This window comes from Sceloporus occidentalis, unplaced genomic scaffold (assembly GCF_023333645.1).
Source record: "Sceloporus occidentalis isolate IW3139 unplaced genomic scaffold, rSceOcc1.0.p SCAF_2, whole genome shotgun sequence".
NCBI classification, from domain to species: domain Eukaryota; kingdom Metazoa; phylum Chordata; class Lepidosauria; order Squamata; family Phrynosomatidae; genus Sceloporus; species Sceloporus occidentalis.
The window spans coordinates 266544374-266567968 of NW_028316982.1; the positions used below are offsets into that span (position 1 = coordinate 266544374).

Below are 23595 nucleotides of genomic sequence, written 5' to 3' on the forward strand. Positions count from 1 at the left end.
ATATTTACTGCCTGTAGATATAGGAGAGGTGTTTGCTTGACAGCACCTGCTAGAATGACCTTTTCTAGACAATCATTAAAGGACTATCCCCTGTCCCAAATTTCAACTGGCAGCCATAGGCTCCAGCTACCTTTGACCATTGTGTCTTCCACTGCACAAGCCACAATGCTCACCAACCGCTGCTGACCAGAGCCCTCTCTAGTTCTACAGTCAGATCTGTTAACATCTTTTCCGGGTGTTTAGCTGAAACACCACTTGGGAAAATAATGAAAGGGGTGGAGAGCCAAAGGCCTCTCTTCAGATTATTGGATTCTATATAATCCACAACACAAAGTGTTCCAGATCAGAAACCTTATGCTTCTGAACACTTTTTATGGGAGAAAGTTTATATAACTCATTTAGAAGGAATGCTCTCAATTTCCTGGTAGGGTTTTTTACGTTTTTCTTTGTTGCTGCTTCGTTCATTACAGAGTTCCTAATAGCAATTGCAGATCAGTGCAGGGCTTTGTGGATACTGGCATGACTGAAGAGTTTGCATGCCATGTTAAATCTTCCTATAGAATGAGGGTCAAAAAACCAGGCATAAGAAGGGGAAATATTTGTGCAACCTTCTTGGCACGAATGAAATCAGACTTTTCCTTTTTTCTAGTTTATTCCCTGGTACTTGAAAATAGAAAATCAGTGCTTTTATCATAATAGTAATTGTAATAGAGACACAAGCCAATTTCATAAGATGTAGTAGTATGCTCTGCCCCTCCAAAGAAGTGTTGAAATGTTGCAACTTTCAGATATTAATAATAGAATAATAAATTCATTATTTGTGTAATTAAGGTGGATCAGCAGATTTTATCAAGTAGGGACAATTACTGGGGTTGTAAATTAGAGGCACACTTACTTTATTTGTTAGGCTCTTATCATAGGAAATGTAAAAGCTTGGCCTTCATATGATTCTTAGTATTCGAAGTAATTTTCATCTTCAAAGACATAGCCATGTTAGTCAGTGGAATCAGTATGTAGAGATAGATCTTGTAGCACCTTTGAGACTAACTGCAATAAAGAAATTGGCAAGAGCTTTTATAGACTTTAGTCTATTTTGTCAACTTTTGGAAAAACATCTGAGGAAGTAGACTGAAGCCTATGAAAGCTCAGGCTGCCAACTTTTTTATTTCACTTAGTCTCAAAGGTGCTACAAGATCTTTCTACATACTAATTTTCATCTTGTAAAACTTACAACAACCTTATAAGGTAGCAGAGTAGAGGAAGGCTGACAGACATTGCCTTGACCATCAGAGGCCAAGCTAAGAATCTGAATGTGTCTTCACTACCATTTAATAGCAGTTTGGTGTGACTTTAGCTGTCATGCCTTAATCCTGAGCAATCTTGGGATTTATAGTTCAGTGGGGTGCTTAGATTTCTGCTAGATACTTCTAGTTATGTCATTTAGGAAGATAGACTAATTCTGAGTAGCTCTGCAATCTACAAGTTGTAGGATTCTTCAAGATAGAGTATGACAACTGAAGTGGTGTCGTGCTGCTATAACTGTGTAATGTGGATACATTCATTGTGCCTGAAGCAATATTTAAACCAGAGACTCTGCAATTAACAGCTCATGTGGCTGCAGTAGATTAATAGGAAATGCCATAAAAATGTTCTTGCATTTATACTGCAATCCTGTCCCTACATTCCTGGGAGTAAACCCATTGAACCTCTGGGTGCATGTCAATAAGATTGTACTGTTTTATTTTGGTGTTAAACCATTTTTTAGAAAGAATGGCACATTCACATTAAGATTGGGGTGCTGGGGCAGTGGGTTCACCCTTGCCTTGGTACCACTTTCCTACTCTGCTATCAGTATCATAATGGATGCTTGAAGGTTTATGTCTAATAAATTCTTTCCCATAGGGCAAGAACAACTTATGGAAGGTGGAGGGGGGATGATATGCCACGACACTGCCATGGGAGGAGTAAATCTGCCTCCTGTCTTCTTGTTGTGTGCTTTCAAGTTATGTCTGTCTTATGACAAACCAATCAATGGGTATTCTTGACAAGATTTGGTCAGGACAGGTTGTCATTGCTTTCCTCTGAGGCTGAGAGAGTGTGCCTTAGCCAAAGAGGTTTCCGTGTTTGAGTGCGCTTTTGAACCCTGATACCCCAGAATCTTAGGCTGCATCTACATTGCAAACATGGTGCACTTTGACACTACTTTAACTGCCATGGCTCAATTTTATGGAATTCTGTTATTCGTAGTTTTGTGAGATATTTAGTCTTCTCTGTCAGAGAGCTCTGGTGCCCCCCAAAAGTACAAATCCCAGGATTCTATAGGATGGAGCCATGTTGGTTAAATTGGTTTCAAACTGCATTAATTTTGCAGTGTGCCAGCAGCCCTGGTCCAAACTCAGACAGCTACATCAAGCTGGCTGTCCTGTACTGTGGTCCTAATCCAAATGGACTTTCTCTTCCTCCTCCTTCTCTTCATGTTCTCCTTCTCCTCCTTCCTCCTCCTATTCTTCCTCTTCCTACAGTATCTAGAGAAGCACAGCAATCACTGATGGTTAATCTATGAAAAGTTCATTAAGTTGGGAGCCCTTTATGACATATTTCCCCAGAACCCAAAAAATGAATTCAGGGGTAGCCATTTTGGCCATGTAGCAAAGTACAATAACACCCAAAATCCACAAAACAGTGATACCTTTATTGACCAACCAAAATGTGCGACATAAATATTGCAAGCTTTGGAAGCTCCACTGCATATGCAGGCTTGTGGCTATCAACGTCGTAATTTTTTCCCCTCCTGTATGATTTTTAACATGTTTGCCTGATGAAAAAGCCAGGGGAGCTTTGAAAGCTTGCCACATGCATTTTGGTTGGCCAATAATGGTCTCACTGTATTCTGAATTCTAGAAAATGTAGTCCAAATTGGATGCAAACAGAAGTCTCTGTTTTGTTAACTACTCCAACAACAGCAGAATTCAAAGATATAGTTGTGTTAGTCTGTAAAATCAGTATGTAAAGAGATCTTGTAGCACTTTTGAGGCTAAGGCCCTCAACAGACTGGCAGAAAAGACCGGCATGAGGACAGAGTGGTGGCATGGCGACCACATGCCACATGCCCCCATCCTGGCATTACGCCACCCGACCAATCACATAGCAGGCAGCATCATTCTGCGTCTTTGGTGCTGCATGTAGACACGCTGCATCAAAGAGCCACAAAAAAGCCATGATGGCACTGGAAAGGGTGCTGTTTCCACAGTGCAAAAAGAAGCCATTTTTTGCAGCTTCTTTTTCTGTCTGGTTTGGGCATGGCATGCAGTTGCCATGTCCCCCAATCCAGGGCTTCAAGGGGCAGCGCAGTGGCACCTCTTAATGGCGGTCTGCTGAGCCACAAACTGAAAGAAATAAGTTAGCAGCATGAACTTTCATAGACCAACTGAAAGAAAGAAGTAAGCAGCATAAGTTTTCATAGACTTAAGTCTATGAAAACTCATGCTGCTTATTTCTTTCTTTCAGTTGGTCTCAGAGGTGCTACAAATTCTCTTTACATACTCCAACAAACTTGACCCGCATTCTTTTATGATTTGGAAGTTTACCCAACATTGGCCACTCTTGCTGTCTGGGAGAAACCTGTGTTCCTTGTGTTGTGGAACAAATATTGTTCCTAAAACTTGACCCGTGAGCACTCTATGATCTGAAAACTGATTGTAACAGGCTTGTGAATGTTGGTAAATTATGCTGCAGATCCGAACCACATAGTGATGGGTCCTTGATTAAGAAAAGCCAGGGTGAATCAGCAGCTTCTGAATCAACTGCAGGTATCTTGAGTTGTGTACACAATCTCAGTGTGCAGCTATTAGGACTATTTAGTGGACATGTATTGCTCCAAGATACAAAGGATACAAGTTGTGGCCTGCGGCATAGGCAATTAAAGATTTTCTTTTTATCAGTAAAGATCACGAGAAAGCTTTTGGGATGGTAACATGCTTGCTCTTTCCTCTTTTGTATTCTGTAAGAAAACAAAGATTCTTGGGCTTTGTGGGTGAGTCTGGATACAAACAAACAATCTTTGCAGGGTGAGTTTCTTCCTCCCCTCCACTGCCACCACAATAAAACTCCTAAACTCCAAAGTCCATATTGCGGCAATACTTTTAGAAGGCTCATCAAAACAGCACAGAAATCCCTGTACACACTTTCAAAAAAGAAAAGAACTCACTGGTCTTTTCCTACAAAGGGGGCCCCTGCACTTCTTGCCAGATAAAAACAGGTTTGAGATTCCAAGGGAGGGGGTGTCTTTTGTATTCTCAAATGGAGAACCAAATTGTATTTGCTCAGCTTTTATTCCCTTTCTTGTTCCCAAATGTTTCAGGACCACTGTGGCTGACCTATGGCCTGATGAGCATAGGGTGTCTTCCTATTATAGTCTAAAGACATAAGTTGTTGTTGTTGTTGTTGTTGTTGTTGTTGTTGTTGTTGTGTGCCTTCAAGTCATTTCCCAATTTATGGCAACTCTAAAATGATTTTCTTGTCATGTTTCTTCACATGGAGTTTACCATTGCCATCCTCTGAGTCTGAGTGAATCACCGACTGGGTTTATATGGCCAAGCTGGGATTTAAAGCTTGGTTTCCAGAGTCATAGTCCAACAATCAAACCTCTACACCACACCTGTTCTCATCATGCACATTATGGATTAATTCAGATTGTCAAAAAGTCTCAGGATTTGGTGGGATTTCTACCTATTCTGATTAAGATACACACACATACAGTGGGCCCTCTCCTTACGTGGGGGATCCATTCCAGATCCCCCCACGTAAGGGAAAATCTGCCTATGCTCGAGCCCATAGGAGATAATGGGGCACGTGCATGTGGCAGTGCGGCGTGCGTGCACCACAGGCATGCACACCATTGTTCTTCTCCCTATGTGGCTTCCGCGTAAGCTGGAAGCTACGTAAAATGTGTCCGTGCATGGCGCGGGCACACTGTACACACAAATGATGTACCTCCTGTCCTGGTTTATTCTCCATGAATTTTTGCATCAGATGCAATTTTTCAAACCCTGACCAGAATTTTGTTTTTGTCCCTGCCTAAGAGTTAACAAGACAAGCAGGATAACAATGGGTGCATTGTAGAAATAATGCAGTTTCACACCACTTTAACTGCCATCACTCTATCCTACAGAATCCTGGGCTTTGCAGTTTTGTGAGGCACCAGCACTCTTTGGCAAAGAAGGCTAAAGACCATATAAAACTGCAATTCCCAGGATTCCATAGAATGGGGATATACCGGCGTGAAACTGTATTATTTCTACAGTGTAGATACACCCAGTGTCTGTTTGTGTCAATTCCCTCTGTATTTCTGGATAGTCAATTGTTTCAATTAGTCATCTGTTTTATAGTGGAATATACTGCCTCCGAGGATGGTGGACTCTTGGAAGGAGGTTTAAGCAAAGCTTGGATTGCCATTTCTCACGAGTGCTTTAACTGTGTAGTCCTGCATAGCAAGAGATTGAACTAGATCAATGATTCCCAAACTTTAGTCTTCCAGATGTTTTGGAATTCAGCTCCCATAATTTCAGAATGCTGGCCAAGTTAGCTGGAGCATCTGGGAGCTGAGGTCCAAAACAAACAGAGGACCAAAGGTTGGGAATCACTGAACTAGATGGCCCTTGAGGTTACTTCCAACTCTATGATTCTCTCTCTCCCAACTCGATGATTCTGGTTGGGACTATATCTAGATTTCAGGCCAGTGTTTTTGCACTGAAGGAGCCCCGGTGCTAAAGTACCTTGTTGATTCTTCCTTCCAGAACATTCTTCTCTAATCGCCTGACAAACACCGTTTCTTTGATGTTGAAGAAACAGACAAGAGGGCCATGGATGTGAAAGAAAGGAAGCCCTACCGTTCTCTGACTAGGCGCCGTGACGCTGAGCGCCGCTACACCAGCTCCTCAGCAGAGAGTGAAGATAACAAAATACCCCAGAAGTCATACAGTTCTAGTGAGACTCTGAAGGCTTATGATCAGGACTCCAGGCTGACCTATGGCAATCGGGTTAAAGAAATGGTGCACCAAGAGGCAGACGAATACTGTCGAACAGGTAGGACCTGGATGAGATTTTGGTTGGGTGGAAGGACAGGACACCACATGGTTTTAATTTCCATGTAACTTTGGAAGGACAAAGTGGCACACATCTTCCACACAACAGCAGTCCTTTGTTGGTAGAACTCAAAGACATAGCCATATCAGTCTGAATCAGTATGCAAAGGGATCTTGTAGCACCTTTGAGAGTAACTGAGAGAAAGAAGTTGGGAGCATAAGCTTTCATAGACTAAGTCTACTTCATCAGATTCATCTGATGTTTCTACAGGTTAATGCAGGTGTTCCTCAGAGCTCACCTCATGTTTTGGAAGCTTGAGCAGGTGGGTGTTGCTATTGATGTTGTCGCTGTGGTTGTTATCTTACAATTTTCAACTCATTATTATTAAACCCTCCCTTAGAACTCTAAGTGGCTTACAAATTCAGATAGATACAATATGATTGAAACAGACAAAGGTCAGCATTAAAAGGGAATTAATCAATCAGTGACCTTCAAAACAATGTAAAACATGCAATTAAAAACAATGAAAAGCAGTTTGAAAGCAGCATGTTGCAGGGATTGCTTCTCATGCAACTAGGTGACAAGCCTGCTAAAATTCCCTCTTCTACCAAATCTTTGAAACAACAAGAGCTGCTCTAGGGTTCACTCTAGACACATGTGGGGAGTACAGTGGGCCCTTGGTATCCACTGGAGTTTGGATCCAGGACCTCCCATAGACACCAAAATCTGTGGATGCTGAAGTCCCATTATACACAATGGCATAGTGACATGGTGTCCCTTATATAAAATGGCAAAATCAAGATTTGGAATTTATATTTTTTAAAAAATATTTAAAATAAAATAAAATAAAAATATTTTCAAGCCACAGACGGTTGAATCTATGGGGAAAGAATCATGGATATGGAGGGCCGACTGTATTGACTTGTGGGGAATATTCCAGGGATTTTTGCAGCTAGGGCTTCTGGAAGGTTCACTACTAGCTTTGAGGGAGTTTTTCCCCCAAGGTCCTACCCCACTGCTGTCTTGGCTTCCACACCAAAACAGCTCACTAGTCACAGTGTTGGCACTCTCATCCCAATGTTGCCCCCCCCCCCCTCTCTCTCTCTCCCCAGTTCTCTCCCCTCGCTCCAGGCTTTTTGACACCCTGATGTTCCACAAGTGTACATGTACAAACATCTTAATTATGAGCCAGAGAAAGTGTCACCAGCTGGGAACAGGTAGTGATGAGTGCCCAGACTTTAAAGCCACTTGACATACAAAAGCCAAAATTTGTACTTATCCATTGTGGCCTTGGCCAAAGTTAGAGATTGGCAACTGAGGGGACATAAGGGGCCACAAAGGAGACCTTAGATGGCTGTGTCCATTTCTCATGCACGCTTTTCTTCCACCCTCCAAAAAATCAAAATCATGCCCCCAAAGACCTTCTGGACTTGCAGGGAGCCATTTTGGGGATTCTGGGCCATTTGAGCCCTTAAAAAAAAAGAACATGACCTAGAAGTGACCTCTGGGTTGTAAGTGACGTCCTCTTATAAGAAATAAATCTCCCAAATGCATCTCCTAAAATGGACCCAGGGAGGGGGGAAAATTAAATTTCTCCATGCCCCTAAAGGGCATGTGGGAGTTGTTGGGGGCAAGGAAAGTATTTTTGGGGGAAGTAAATGAGACCTGGAGGGCTTAGAGGTCACAATATGACCCTGAAAGCTACACTTTGCCTACCTGGATTTATCTTCCCATCTGGAGATGCACAGCAATTCCATGAAACTTCAGATAACGCATTGTAAACTGGCAATGCTAACATTGACATGCATGAATACAACACCTTGTGTGTGTGCGCACACACACACACATGCACATACACTCTGCTGATGTCTGTATCAGTCAAATGGAAGAGAAAAGGTGTCCCTCAATCTAGTATTCATATGAACAAATAGTTTCTAAGCACTGCCAGGTCTTTTCCCTTCTCTCTTTCTTTCTACACACTGAAAGCTTTGCTTTTGAAGAAATTTGCCATGAGTCTGAAGAACAAGCATGGTTTGTGATTTCCTTTTTCCTTCACATGGGAAGGAACGATACGTATCTTTTCAAAATGGATACACTGTTCTGTGCGTCATTCAGAAGGACACACCTTTGAATGCGTCCCCCCATATGTATAGATTTTTCCATGCATGTCTTTCAGTGGTGCCCAGGTGTTGTTGTTTTGTTAAAACAGTCCACATTTTTGTGACTTGCATCACAGGCTTAGAAAAGGATTGATTCCTCAGCTCAAACTGGGTCTCCATTCACATTTTGGTCTAGAGGTTGTAAACCAGATCATCTCACATTAAAATGTTAATCTAGTGGATTTCTCACCCATCCCTAGTCACAATTTATTGTGGCTTGCACCACCAGCTCTGGTGTGATACAGTTTATCTGTAATGCGGTTGTAAACGGCTGAAGGAGAACCCCGTCAAGTTGCCCTGTGATCCACATCTCAAGGGCAATGCAGTTTTCTGTGTTTCATTAGCCTGTCTGAAGCCACTCACAGCTGTGAGGTGGTGGAAGGGAGATGACTGTTTCTCTGCAAGGAGACCCAGCGGTATTATGTGGATTAATTTATCATAGGCTCACTCCTTGCTCTCTCAACCAGCTCTGCAGGATTGGCAGAGCAGAGGAGCTCCAAATATCCCCAGCCTGTCAATGCTGTCAAGAAGCTTAATCTGTTTTAGTTAATTAAAAAGGTGTGGAGTTCACCCACAGCTTCCTTTTACCCTTCCAGTACTGGGCTGCAGCTCCGAAAAAAGGGCAATGTAGTTTGCTCTAACCTATCATATTCCCGCTGTTCTTTTTATTGGGGTCTTTTCACATGTCCTTTCTTTTTGTTTCTCTAGTGCTTCAATGCACAGAGAACAAACAACCTCCCACTGGATTCTAGGCAGCATAGCCAGTGGTATCATTAGGGTTGGTATCACCTGGTGTGGTAACTCAAAGTGTCACCCCCCTATACCACATCATACAGAATCCTTAGTAATGTTTTTCATACTAAAGTTACTCACAAATTGTAATTCCTATATATATCAGTGCCTGTGATGCTAATAGTTGAGACATAAACAACAAACAAAATTAAATTATATCTTTACATTGCAATACAGTACAATGCAAATACAATTACAGTCTCATATGCATGAGAGCTAGCATGGTATAGTGATTTGAGCATTGGACTATGACTTTGATTCTCTCTTGGCCATGAAACCCACTGAGTGACCTGGGACAAGTCACATGCTCTTAGCCGCAGGGGAAGGCAACGGCAAACTCCTTGGAACAAATCTTGCCAAGAAAACCCTATGATCGGTTTGCCTTAGGCTCACCATAAGTTGGGAATGATTTGAAGGTACACAGCACATGCTCATGCATCACATGCACAGCCTAAATGTATTTACATGTACAAAATTTCATGCGGATAAAGTGAAAATTTGGTAAGACGTGATATTTCAAAAGAAATTTTTAAGAGGAAAATTTTAATTTAAAAAAAACCCTGGGGCCTTTCCTTTCTCCTTCCATTGAGGCTCATCGCACTCACATAATCTCTTCAGCATTTTAAAGGGATGCAGGTAAACACTACAGCCCATTTCTGCCAAAAGGCAGATTTTTGGGGAGCAGAGGTGTCACCCCCTTAGAGTGTGGCTCACACCCCTCTCACTCTGCAAGTGACACCCCTGAGCACAGCCAATGGTCAGAGATGATGGAAGGTGTAGTCCTTCTCTGTGGCTGCCCACTGCCACTGGAACTCCCTCCCTAGAGAGATCAGCATGACCCCTTCATTGCTGTCTTTCTGTCAGCAGGCAGATAACTTTGCATTTCAACAGGCTTTTAAAGAAGAAAGTTTGTTCAAGAATGAGCTGAGGGTGTTATATGTTTTAAACTGAACTCTTTTCAATACTTTCCCCCTTGCTAGTGGCATTTTCTCTTTTTCTCTTTTTAGGTGTAGGTTAAATCATTTTAATATTGTGAAAATTCCATTTAATGTATATTTTAGCTATATTGTTTGTTCTAAATTCAAATTCTCCTTGTGTGCCACTCTCAATTTTGGGAGAAAGGTAGAATATAAATAAATATAACCATTGTCATCATTGTCATCCCACAGATTTGAAATATATCATTGTTCTATAACTGCAATAGCTCCATTTTACAGAATCCTGGGATTTGTAATCTGGTGGTATAGGTAGAACCATAGAAGCTTAGAGCTGGAAGGGACCACAAGGGTCATTTAGACCAACCTACTTCCATGCAGCAATACACAACTAAAGCACTCCTGAAAGATGGCAATCCAAATTCTGCTTAAAGACCTCCAAAGATGGAGAGTCCACCACCATCTGACGCAATCTGTTCCTTTTGAACTGATATATCTGGCAAAGGCATCTGGAGTATTTCACTGAACTTGAGTTCTTTAGCAGAGAATTCTAAGTACCTCAGCAAATCCTAGGATTCCATTCGATGGAACCATTCCTGTTAGAGTTTCAAACCAGAAGGTGCAAAACTCATCACAAAGTCTTTCAAAGCCCATCAGTTTCTTCACCAGGCAAAGGCTGTAAAACAATCATGCATGGGAAGAATGCCATGTTGTTAAAGTCATATGTTTGTATCTTGGGCTGCATCTGCACTGCAGAACTAATCCAGTTTGACACCGCTTTAACTGCCATGGTTCAATGCTATGGAATTCTGGGATTTGTAGCTTTGTGAGATATAAGCCTTTGTCAGAGGCTCTGGTGCCGCAACAAATTACAATCCCAGGATTCAATAGCATTGGACCACGGTTGTTAAAGCAGTGTCAAACTGCTTTAATTCTGCCTTGCTTGAGATATTAGAGAGGATCGATACATGCAGAAAGCTCAAGCCCTCTCTAACTGGCCTTGAGAAAACTGGAAACTAGAGATGTGCCCTTTTATTAAAATTATTGGTTCAGGGGAATAAAAATTAATTTATTCCATGCTTCCCTGTTCCAATAACAACTTCAATTACTGTATAGCTTTTGAAGTTATTATTGTACTGAGGATAGAAGAATGTTTGAAAAATTGTAAAAAAAAAAAAAACCCAACCCATTTTGTTTTAGTGTCAAGAAACTTTGAAAAGAAAAATCCTAATTGATGAGAATTTTTGCAGGTTGGGACTTACTCTGCACAAAGTTCATGTAGTTATTTTTTATTTTTTTTTTTGCAGGAAACAGCATTTTCTGCATAAGAAGCAGCATTTTCTGCAGATAAAACAATATACAGTATCTGCATAGAAATCTTATTTCCGCTACAAAAAAAATGCTGTCTCATGTGCAAAAAACTGTTGGAATTGGGGACTTATTCTGTGTAAAATTCACACATGGTTGATTTGCACAGAAAGAAAAGCATTTTCTGTGCAAGAACCAGAAAATGATATTTCTGTGTAGAAATAACTGCACCAAAAATGTTTTCCATGCAAAACCACCAGGTATGAATTTCATGCAGAAAATGTCCCAAATTGCAAACAGGCTTCAAAAACGCCATGGTTTTCAAAGACTTTCTTGCAACATGTAGAAAATTGCTAAAATGACTTGTTGCTTCTTTTGAGAAGAAACTCAGGGGCTCAACAGACCGCCACAAAGGGGCAGCGTGATGCTGCCCCTTTCCTAGCTAGAGTGGGGTCACGGCAACCGCATGCTGCGCCCCTGATCCAGCTTTTCTACTGCACAAAAAGGAGCCGCAAAAAGCGACTGCTTTATGTACCCTGGAAAGGGCACCATAGCTGTACTGCCATGGCCTGGCAGCATTCCTTCAGCTCTATGTTGTATGAATGTAGTGCCAGAAGAGTGCCATGACTCCGTATGCCATGTGGAGTGGCACACAATGTCATGGTGCCCTGGGAGCAGAGTCTGGGCATGCGCCATCTGGACACGATGCCCTGACACTACCCCCAGGCCAGCTTTAATGGCCAGTCTGAAAAGGGCCTCAGTGAACAATTTCACCTATCAGGCAGGGAGGAGAAAGTCCCCAACATGAGAATTCACTGTTTTCCTGTCCCCTGCTCCCTCTTAGGGCTTTGGAGTGGACGGGGAGAGCAGAAGCAGCCAAGGACTGTCTTGATGCATGCTGACAAAATCCTCTTAGGAACCTCTGGAAGACCATCCAGGAGTTCTCAGAAGATACTTGCATCATCATGTGACCAGTGGCATCACTAGAGTTGGTGTCACCCAGTGCAGTAACTCATGGTGTCACTCCCATGGACTTCTTCCCATGTTCACTCCTCCATCTTCTAACTCTAAACCATACTTTCTGTACAGAGGTTGAACAGATAATGTGGAAAGATGCAGCCTTGCCTGACCTCTTTGCCATTTGGGAACCATTTTGTTTACCCATATTCTGTTCTAACAGTAGCCTTTTGTCCTAAGTACAGATTCCACATCAGGACTATCAGATGTGTTGGCCCTCCCATGTCTTTAAGAGCATGCCATAGTTTTTCATGATCTATTCTATGCAGTCAAAGGCTTGGCTAGAGTCTATAAAACATAACCTTTCAGAACATAGCCAGACACATTCTCAACCACACTTTCATCCTCCTGACATGTTAATTTTCTTTCTCCACTTGCAAATGTAGAGTGTCTCCCCATGAGATCTGGATTTTTCTCTGTCCTGTATGAGACTACAGTCTCTTGTGACAGCTGAGTTCAATGCAGAGTGGTAATAAAGTGCTACAATTTTGTAGTGCATGTACACCCCTAGAAAGGTGATGAGATGGAACTTGAAGGTGCAAATATATCACATTTGTGCATTGATCGTTTTAATAATGGGATGTTATTTATTGTTACAAGGGAATTTTAACTGTTGTGTTGTTGGGAGGAGCAGTGGGTTTATTTTATATTGTTGTATTTTTATGCATATTGAATGCCACCTCGATCCTGATGGAGAGACGGGATATAAATTATCATCATCATCATCATCATCATTTAGGGACATATTTTCCTCCCTTGCTGCTTGTTGGAAAATGGTTGAGGGACCTTTGAGCAATATTTATTACAGTCCAGCAAAATTGTTTTGCGGCCAAAATATGGTTCGTGTTGCCATCTGTAATCTAAAACACAGGATCATCCCATGAATACTCGGGGAGTGATTTATTTGGAATATTTATATCCTGGGTGCATGCTGTTACTATTATAATTCTGTTGAAGTGAGGTGATTAAATCAGACACACACAAAGGAATAATGCTATAAATTCAATACATTAAAAAGGGTTGGAATAGAACTACTAAGTAATCTAGACAGATTTTCCTGCACAAATCTTTTGAAGAGAAAAGGCTAATATTTGAATGTATGTTCACTCTTCCTTGAACTGATTATGTCACTCTGCAGGTAACTAGACATGAATCCAAGAGCCTCCTTTTTCTCCAGGTAATATTTTTAGCCAGGTAAACAATTGCATCTGTTCTGCCACTGAACAGTCACTGCTGTGACCTTATCAGAGTAGAAAATGTCACCTGGGTAGTTGGCTGGGCAGGAGAACAATTTTGTATGAAGCAGAAGTTGCTGATGACATGCCGTGTTGAACTTGAAACAGTACTCCACTATGATACCTCAAAAAACCCAGATATGTCCCTCCTTCTATGGATATTGAGCCATGTGGAAAGGAATTAGTGCTGGCTGCATGGCTCCCAAATTTCCACAAGATCTTTAAATGGTTAGAAGAGAACTTAACATGTATAGTTCTGTGCATGCAGGCAAGAAATTCATGAGATGCAAGATTTTCTACCTGAGTAGGCTTTGTTGCATGGTTTTGGTGCACGCATGGAGGTTGGGAGGGCTGGATCAGGAGGTATGATACAGCCCTCTCCACGACATTTCCATGAATGTAAGCTGATAATTCCATCTTGTCTCCATTTCCCCCCAAACATGTATATGGAGCAGCTGGGAGAAATAATCCAGATGTTCAAGCTGAAGCAGAGTGAGCACCTGCCAGATGCATAGCTCCCCCTTTGGACCTTGGAGGACAACATCACCTCCACTATACCTACTTCTTAATTTTTGACATTTTTTAAAAACTGCTCCCAAAGTCTTCCACTCCCGCTAGGCGGTTTGAAGACTAATTTCATCAGGTTGTGGAGGGAAGGCTGTTTTAGGTTCCAAAGAGTCATTATTTTTTTTAATAGGAAGCCAACAGAAGCTTGCCCTCCAGGGATTTGGCAGGTATAGTTCCAATTAATCCTCTGCCATTCCAGTTTTTCAGCTGCTTTTAAAATAATCCCAGTTTTTCTCTCATCCTCTCACTTTCTTTCTTTGTCCTCATCTTGCTTCAGTTGCTATAACCTGCATTCAAAGGGCAAAAGTATTTTACACTGAAATAATTCAACAGGAGAGAAAGATGGGGGCAGAATCTTGCTCTTACTAGTAGGATCAGGCAAAAGCAGACAGCTGCAGCATCTCCTAGCTTGTCTGTCCTTCCACATTAAAAACTTTTTGATGTCTTGACCACAATTTGATGGTGTTTGGCCCCATGCATCTGGATGGTTTGATGGTGCTTGGCCATGTGCAGTTTGCATCTGTGAAACGTTGGTGGGTATGCAGAATGCAACTTCCAGTTCACTTTCTGTTTTTTTGTTTTTGTTTTAAATGCCTCTCCTGGGCCTAAAATGACTGAGATAAGCAAACCATAGTAAAACTAAGGGCCCATTCATACTACAGAGTCATAGCACTTTTATTCCACTTTAACTGACATGGTTCAAGCACATGGTATCCTGGGATTAACAGTTTAGGGAAATTCATTTAGAATTCTCCGCCAGAGTGCCCAAGGATCTCACTAAACTACAGATTCCAGGATTTCATAAAATGGAACCATGAACATTAAAGTGGAATAGTAGTGCTATAATTCTGTACTGTGAGTGAGCCCAAAGAAATGTGGAAGACTATTTTAAGAGTCCTGGGATCTTCAGATACAGCCATAGGGCTGCACATGGTCCACAGGCATCACGTTCTCCACCTCCTGGGCTCAGACATCAACAGTATATGGGTGATACATTTGTGCCCTTTGTTTGTGTCTACTAATCCCAGGGATGCTGTAGAACTCTTGAACAGGTGTTTCTGAGCAATTTTAAGATAGATAAGGGTTTAGATTTTAAACCTAAAACTTAATCCAAACAAGACAAATGATAAAAGTTGAATGGATAGCTGTATACACAACTGATTTTGGAAGGGATTACATTCCTCAGAAAATAAATTATCTAGGGAGACCCCAAAGCCTCGAAAATTATTTTTTGATAGTTATCCATTTCCACTGTTTCCTGGCTTTTGCTTTGAAAGACAGTGTACAAAATCCCTAAAATAAATGAATATGTAAATAGGATTAGAGGCCACATGAGTGGAGGGAAAAGGGCACAGGCAAATCATGAACAAATCAAAACAGTCACATGGCACCCTTATCCCACACATTTGCATATCTCATGTATATGTATCAGTTACAGTCTTCTACCTGGCTCAAAAAGATCCATTTAGAGATCAATGGTGACCAATGAATCTTTTGGATTTTGCCAAACAAACAATTTCCAGCTGTACGCTCACTCACTAACGATGAACAAGAACTTCATTTGGTTTCTCTTGTAATAACTTTCCATAATTTGCAGGTTGTGGATTCAACAGAGGGGATGTCCGCATGGACCAAGACACCCGGGTTCCCCCCATCCCCATGTTGTCTAATTCAGACAATGCAGGCCAAAACCCCAGAGGCATGATCGGGCCTGATCCTGCCAGACCAGACATGGATCTGAAGGATCATTCAATTCATTTCTCACTTATGGCAGCCCTAAGGCTACCCTATCATGGGGTTTTCTTGGCAAGATTTGTTTAGAGGAGATTTGCCAGTACCTTCCCCTGAGGCTGAGAGAGTGTAACTTGCCCAAGGTGACTCACTAGGTTTCATTGCCAAGTGAGGAATTGGCCCCTGGTCTCCAGAATCATAGTCCAACACTCATCCCACTATGCCACATTGTAATTTACTCCTCGTTCGCCAAAGAGTTTCCTCTGAAGCAAACCCTAGCTGTTTACATCCCCCCCCCCCCAATATTCATTACCTTGTTGCTCTGACTGAGAAGGCCCTCTGTCACCACATCTGGTGCAGAAACAGGGCACCTAGCCACTTGGATAGAGCCAGGAGCCCCATTTCTGCATCAGATGTGCTTATGGATGAGCTTTTCAGTCAGAGTGATGGTGCAGCGAGGTAATGAACACGCACCTGTCCCAGTCCCAGGTCAGTGTAGGGATGAGTGTGTAAACACCTGCCTGTCCCTGCACTGACCGAGGGCTTAGCCCATGTTTATCCTGGCCTTGGAAACAACTATTTAGTGAATACAAAAGAGAGGACCTTGTTGGTGTTTGCTCCCAGCTATTGATACCCCTTCTCTGTGATGGGCCCTTTCTTGTCCTTCCACTGGCTAGTAAAATCTTTCCTGTTCATACAATCTTTTAGGATTGGATTTTAATGATGTACTGTTTTGCTGATCCCCCCCCCCCCCCCGGCTTTCCGACTATTCTGTATAATTCTATAGATTATTCAGTTCCATTTAAAAATATCTATTATTATTATTATTATTATTATTCACTTGTGTCCCACCTTTCTCCCACCTTAGGGACTCAAGTCAGCAACAGCATCTTGTACAGCAGTTATAATACTGCAGGATGTTCTTGTTTGCAACTGAACATGGCCCCCCAAACTACTTTTACAGCCTGGCAGTGCCCAAACAAAGTCTTTGTATGGCTCTGGAACTCAGGTCACTAAGAAATGTCATCTGCAGCTCACTCCTGATCACAGATTTCATTGAGCCAAGCAGTTGACAGGATCCCAAGGGATTTCCCCACCTGCCTGTTCTCAAGGCACCCTGTGACCATGAGCATGCTGCAGATGTCATTTCCCAGTGCCCCAGTCACCAGTGTTTCAGAAATGTTTCAATTGGGGTGCTGACAGGCTGCAAAGACCCATTTGGGGTGGAGGAGTATTGTCAGTCATAACTATGATGATGGAGTGCCATCATCCTAGTGGTGGTGGTGGTGGTGATTATGGTTATGATGGTGTTGATGGTGATGAAACAGGATCTCAGCTAGTTGTTTGTGCTTCCATTGATGCCTTTGTATGTATTTTAATTTGTATTTGTTTTAACTTTTGTGAACTGGCTTCAGTCCCAGCACTGTAGGAAAGGAAGCTGTAAAGTAACAATGATACTCATCCTAATAATAATAATAAAAATAATAATAAAGGGCCCGTGGTATCTGCTGGGTTTTGGCTTCAGGACACTCTGTGAATACTCTTGTCCCATTAAATACATTGGTGTGTACTGGAATGGTGTCTGTTATATAAAATGGCAAAATCAAGGTTTGCTTTTTGGAATATATTTTTTGTAAATTATTTTCAAGCCATAGATGGTTGAATCCGTGGATAAACAATCCACGGATATGGAGGACCAGCTGTAATGCCACCACCAATAACAACAGTAACTGATAACTCTGAAAGTGTCTCAATTATTCTTTGAGCATTCTCCAATGCTTTGTATTCTTCTTCTTCCCACCCTTTCCCCCCTAAAACCTTCTCTACTTCAGGACCAAACTTTTCTTTGAGAGAGCTGGGCCTGGAAGATGTCTCTCCACCCCATGGGACTTTATACCGGACCGATATAGGGCTGCCCCACTGTGGCTATTCCATCAGTGCTGGATCTGATGCCGATACTGAAGCGGATGCAGTCCTGTCACCGGAGCACCCAGTCCGGCTCTGGGGACGCAACACCAAGTCTGGCCGCAGTTCCTGCTTGTCCAGTCGAGCCAACTCCAACCTTACCCTCACGGATACGGAACATGATAACACCGAAACTGGTAAGAGAGCGTGCCACCCAGTTCTTCCACTACTGTTTCTTAGGATGCTTCCATCCCTTTCTTATTCTTTTTGTTGTTGTCCACCAGTTCTGCTCTGTTGGTAATTTCCTTGGATATTTTGGTCTGAGCATAAAGAGATGGAAGAATAGAATGGAGGGATGGTATTTTTAGTGGAGTGGCATCTGCCCTTGTTCAGAATAGTCAGTAACAAACTGCTAAAGATATTTATGATCTATTCACCAAGAAAAAATGAAAACTTTGAAGTTGCCTATGTGTTCCTCACAAGACCTCTTCAGAGCTCGTTCTCCCCCCAATTCCCTTCCTTCCTCCCATCCTTCCTTCCTTCCTTTCTCCTTCTTGGCTTTCTTTTATCTCCTGAACTGATATTCTCTCAGATAATTCCTAAAGCCACTCTGATTGACTACCACAATTTGTGCAATTAGCCCTGGTTTCTCTGTAGAGGGTGACAGGAATATATATATCCATCCTTTATGAAACCTTGAAAGTCCCCCCTCCCTCTTTAAAATATTTTTCTCTCCTTGGCTTTTGTCTTTCTGGTTGTTCAAAGATCTTGCAGTTGTAGACTCTGCGATGGCTATAGTTTTGGAGCTGGTAGTTGTTTAAGGAAATTAAAGTGAACCGTAATACACAACTGTGGTTTGACCCCAGTGTGTCTAAGAGGGGGCTGGGGGGGATGAAGAGCAGGCCTAAGTAATATTAGCAGCCATAAGTGATGTGTTGACTTTACACCTTTCATTGAATTGCTGAATTGCCAGTTTCTTAATATAGATGTATTAAGTTGACCACTGAGGGACTAAGGTGTTGTCTATCGGAGTCGCATAGAATAACGGGAGTGATGTCCCCTTCTGCGGCTTCCTACACTTTAATTGTGTGACATAAGGATTATTTTTCATGTATTTTTTTAAATTTTGGATTTGTATACAAAGATTTATTTTTTTATACATCCATCTCATGTTTTCTGTTGTAGTTTTAGTAAATGGGGTCCATTAAGCTCCTTTGGGGCTATTATTACCATTATTACAAGGGATATCCCCTATATGAAGGCCAGAAAGCCTTATAGGGCTAGCAAGTGTCCCTTATTGTAAGGGATGTCCCTTATTGGAGGTCAAGAAAACTTGTTCCTTATAGGGCTGGCAAGCGTCCCTTGTTATAAAATACAACCCCTATTTTTTGTGTGTGTTGGCTTCTGGTTGCATTCATCATGTTGACTCCCACTTCTCCATGAAAAGGAATTCAAATATCATATACCTCTGCAAGTGACATGGGGCAAGTGAAAATAGGATTGTCATAAATCCATAAATTTTATTCTTGCAAGCAAGATGGAATAATGTTATCACTGCCAGAAAGTCATGGAAAACTACCATTTTCAAAGACTATTTTCAGCTCAGTAAATGCACATGGTGTTTTTCTGCAGAAAACTGAATTTACTAAAGAGAAAACCTTTATGTATAGAAAAGTAGTTTCCTGCACAGAAAACAGCCTTTTATGTGCAGGAAACTTGTTTTCTGCAGAGAAAGGCCATTTTTCTGCTCAGAAAATGCAATTTTCTGGCCAAAATTGTGTCTATTTTTCAGGCAGGATAAGTGCTAAACTGTGAAAATTCTTGCATGACTGTGATTTTCCTCATGAGGATTTCCCAACACTCAAGAAACCTTTATTTATTTGTGAAGTCGAAGGCTTTCACAGCTGGCATCCTTAGTTTTTGTGGGGTTTTCAGGCTATATGGCCATGTTCTAAATAATAAATAAATAAAACTTTTAATTATACCCCAATTTTTGTGAAAACCATCAAAGCAGCTTACAATGTTAAAAGAATACACCATATATACAAAATACCCCCCCCCCCCAAAAAAAATTAAACAGTTCTTAATCCTTAAGTTCTGGAAGGGTTTATTCCTGACATTTAACCAGCATCTGTGGCTGGCATCTTAAGAGAATATTTATTTATTTATTTATTTATTTAGGAGATATTTTTTAAATATCCTTCTCTTCCCTAAGCAAGACAGAGACCACTCAGAAAATAAATAGGGAAGAGGAGCTTTCTTGCAGTGAAGCAACATTACTACAGATTCCAAAGACCTCTACCAAAGTGACTTTGAGGATTTTTCTATCAGGGAAAAGTGTGAGCAGACATGAATTTTGCTATGAGTAAATGCAGAGGAATACAGTGGAGCGAGTGAAGTTACCGGATATGTTTATCAGTCAATATTAATTGCTAACTATATTGATAGAACTTACAGCCTTTAGCTCTAGTCAGTATGGAGCTGTATAAAGCTGCCATCAATAGTAGAGTTTATGGGACCATTAAATCCCATTTTTCTCCCACCACATGCTGGCATCAGCATTTTCCTTACGTTTCTTCATTAATTATGCAAAATAAATAATCAGTATTGAATTCTGATTCTCTCCACATCCATAGACTTCGGGATAATTTTATGGCTTGGTTCTGTTGAAGTTTCTACTTGTTTGTTCATTTTAAAAGAAAAAAAACTGATTCTTGTGTCCTTAGCTTTAAAACAGTCTTGGTTCTTCCCAGTGGTCTTTCCCCCTCAGGGGTGGTTTGTAGACACATATCCATGGCTTGCTTACTCAGATATTGATCAGTGATTAAATGGATGAACTGACTCAGTTAAAAATGCATGCATTTTCAGTGTTGTAAGAACACAAGAGCCATTCTGGATCAGACCAAAGGGCCTTGTAGTCTAGGGTTGTTGTTGTTGTTTTTCCTCACATGGTCTTCTTAGATTTCTACAGAAATTCCACAAGCTGGTAGAGCTGTTTTTGTTGTGTGCCTTCAAGTAATTTCCAACTTATGGCAATCCTCAAGCAACTTTATCATGGATTTTTCTTGGGAAGATTTTTTCAGGGGACTTTGCCATTAAGATGACTTGTTAAGATCACTCAGTAGGGTTCCATGGTTTAGTGACGATTCAAATCCTGCTCTACGAAAGCCCTAGTCCAATGCTCAAATCAGTAACCCATACCAAGTAGGGGTGCCAGATGGAGTATGGGAGAGGACTCCGGTTGTTTTACTGTTTAGCTCATCCTCATCTGGGAGGGTTTATCGTAAAGTCTACTAGTTGAAAGAGTGGGGTAGCACCAGGTAAGTGTCCGGCTCTGTTCCTGTAGCCTGATGCATAGCAATGATATCATTCTCCAGGATCTCTTGAAGGACCCTGGGAGGTCCTAGAAGATACTGTGCATCTAGCTTCAAAACAGAGTGGGATTCTTCTCTGTCATGCCCCTCTCTCCTTTCAACCAGCCAGTAAATAGTCATGTTGGTGGATGCACCAGCATTTTCTATGCAGGAATTTTTCTGCACACACTAAAAATCATGTTCCTGTTTCACACAGAATGGGTCCTGAATGACAGATTCTCACCCATCATCAATTCTTTCACTTCAGGGTTTTCTGACACTCAGGAATTGTTTTAGGGATTTTTTGAGGGGAGAAGGGTTGATTTGTTTTTTTACAGCTTTTGTCTGTTTTTGAATATTCTTCCCAGCACTATTTGGAAGACATTCCTAGATTGCTTTGGTGATCTGAGTGGTGAATGACATAAATAGCCATTCCCTTCCAACTGTGTTCTATGTTAAGGAAAAAATAAATAAATGGACAGCTATTTGTAATAGCAAACCAGGTTACTCTCTGCCATCACCTCCCAGGTGCCTAGTAAAGATATAGCCTGCAGAGTAGCCACTGCCAGAAATGACAACAAAAGCCTTACTTTCCAGCATAAGGAAAATTACTGATAGTTTCATCTAAGTGAGGAGTCAGCCCGCCCACCCCTCCAGCATTTCAGTATTAAATGAACATTAAAATACCGGGTTCAGTGGAGCATGAGAGATGCCAAGGGCCTTTATCCACATGTCAGGATTAAAAAAAAAACACTCATGAAGAAATCTGCCATCAAGTGGCACAACTATGCATTCGATCCTAGACAGAAGATGTTCTTTCACCCATTGATCACAGTTTGGAGGCTGGCTCCCTCTCCTTTTTATTCTTCCGTAAATGTCGCCTCGGCACAATGAAGATCTCTGAAGACAAAGGCTGGAGATGAGTATAATAACAATTATGATTTGGGCCAGTCTGTACTCAGACATATGGTTCCTCTGAAAGATAGTTCATTAGCCTTCAAAAGCAAACTGACACCAAACCGTACATCTTCTTAAAAGGGCAGGATAATGTTGTACATCTGTTAGTCTGCTCTCAGACATAAACCTGAGCATGATTTTATACCCTGAGCCATCTGGTTTCAAGCATCTCTTGTTTCATAGGCTGGGCACATATGTTCACACATACTTATATGTGTATATGCACACACTGGATGGAATCGCATTTCTGTACAAACCACAACTGAGACCACTCTGCTTCTATATAAAGACAAGGTTGGTGTAGATTTTTATTGTAAGGTCTGAAACCCACACAACCACTCTGCTCCGTCCAAGTCTTTGGCTTTTAGTTCTTAAAGACTTTTCAGCTAAGGACTTGAATGAAAACCACAAGAAATTGTATGGGTTTGTACTCAGCACTCTTTTACTATGTCTCACACAAGTTCTAGGGATGTAGTTGTTCACTAATTCCTTTCCTGAAGGAAGGGAGGAATCATTGTAGCAATTTTATTCCCACTGTAAAAAAAACACCCACACCATTTTTGAAGACTATCCACAATTCAGGACTTACTCTGTGAAAATTTGTATAGAGGATTTTTGTGCAAAAAAAAAAACAGCTAAATTGAGGGCTCAGTCTTAACAAAATTTGCAATTTTTAACACTAAAAATAGCATTTTCTGTGCAGATAATAGCATACACTATATAATATTTTCTGAGCGCTAACTGCTGTTTCCTACATAGATAAGGCTCTTTCATGTGCAAAAAGGTTAGCTACATCTGCTAGTTATCCTGTCTTGTCCTTAACTTTCAATAATCTGACTTTTTCACATTGATTTGTTTATTTATTTGATTTTGGTCCTATCTTCCTGCCAAAACTGATGTTCAAGGCAACATCTAAAAGATTATTTGAAAAACATAGAGATTAAAAACATAGAAAGCCACAGTATTAAAATGAAATTAAATAGTATTATTAAAACAGAATTCAGTTAAAAGCAATGGAAACAAAATCACCAGAAAGTATAGCTCCTCACTTGTTAAAAGTCCCCGTTTTCACCAAGCAGTCAATTGTTCAAAGCCCACCTGAATAAAGAGGTGTTTTTCTACTGGGGGATAGACAGCCTGGAACATGATGGCTCCCATTCTGTCATCTTACCACAATGTACTTTTTGAAACAGAGGAATAGCCTGGAAGCTCTTACATTGCTGGGCATGGATACTGTGTAGACTCATCAAATCAAATCTTTCCTTCTTTTAAAAGAAAACTGGATCTTTTATGGAACTTTATAATTTAAAATGGATCTTCTTCTGACATTGAGTACCCCCAGCCTGACTGAAATAGGCTGGTGAATTTCAGCGAATTCTTGTTTTGGCTCTGTGAAAAAGTGACAGTGATGTATTAGTAATGGAGCATCTGGAATCCTAAGCGCAAACAGTGAAGTAACAGAAAATGCTAGCATAGATCTCTAGTGAAGACCATTTGGCGACCTTATGTCATAGCTGAATTGCTTCTGTGATACCATGCATGCTCCATTGTA

General features: G+C 41.2%; 1 protein-coding gene across 6 annotated transcripts in view; it reads left to right on the forward strand.

Moving 5' to 3' along the window:
* Positions 1-23595, forward strand: part of LOC149320104 (teneurin-4) — a 793050-nt gene that overhangs the window by 336698 nt on the left and 432757 nt on the right. For all 6 annotated transcript variants that reach the window (XM_089512941.1, XM_089512942.1, XM_089512944.1 and 3 more), the window contains exons 4-5: positions 5796-6084; positions 17661-17930. In XM_089512941.1, coding sequence (XP_089369067.1) covers positions 5862-6084; positions 17661-17930 — 493 coding nt within the window. In that variant the 5' untranslated portion in view covers positions 5796-5861. The remainder of the gene's footprint in view (positions 1-5795; positions 6085-17660; positions 17931-23595) is intronic.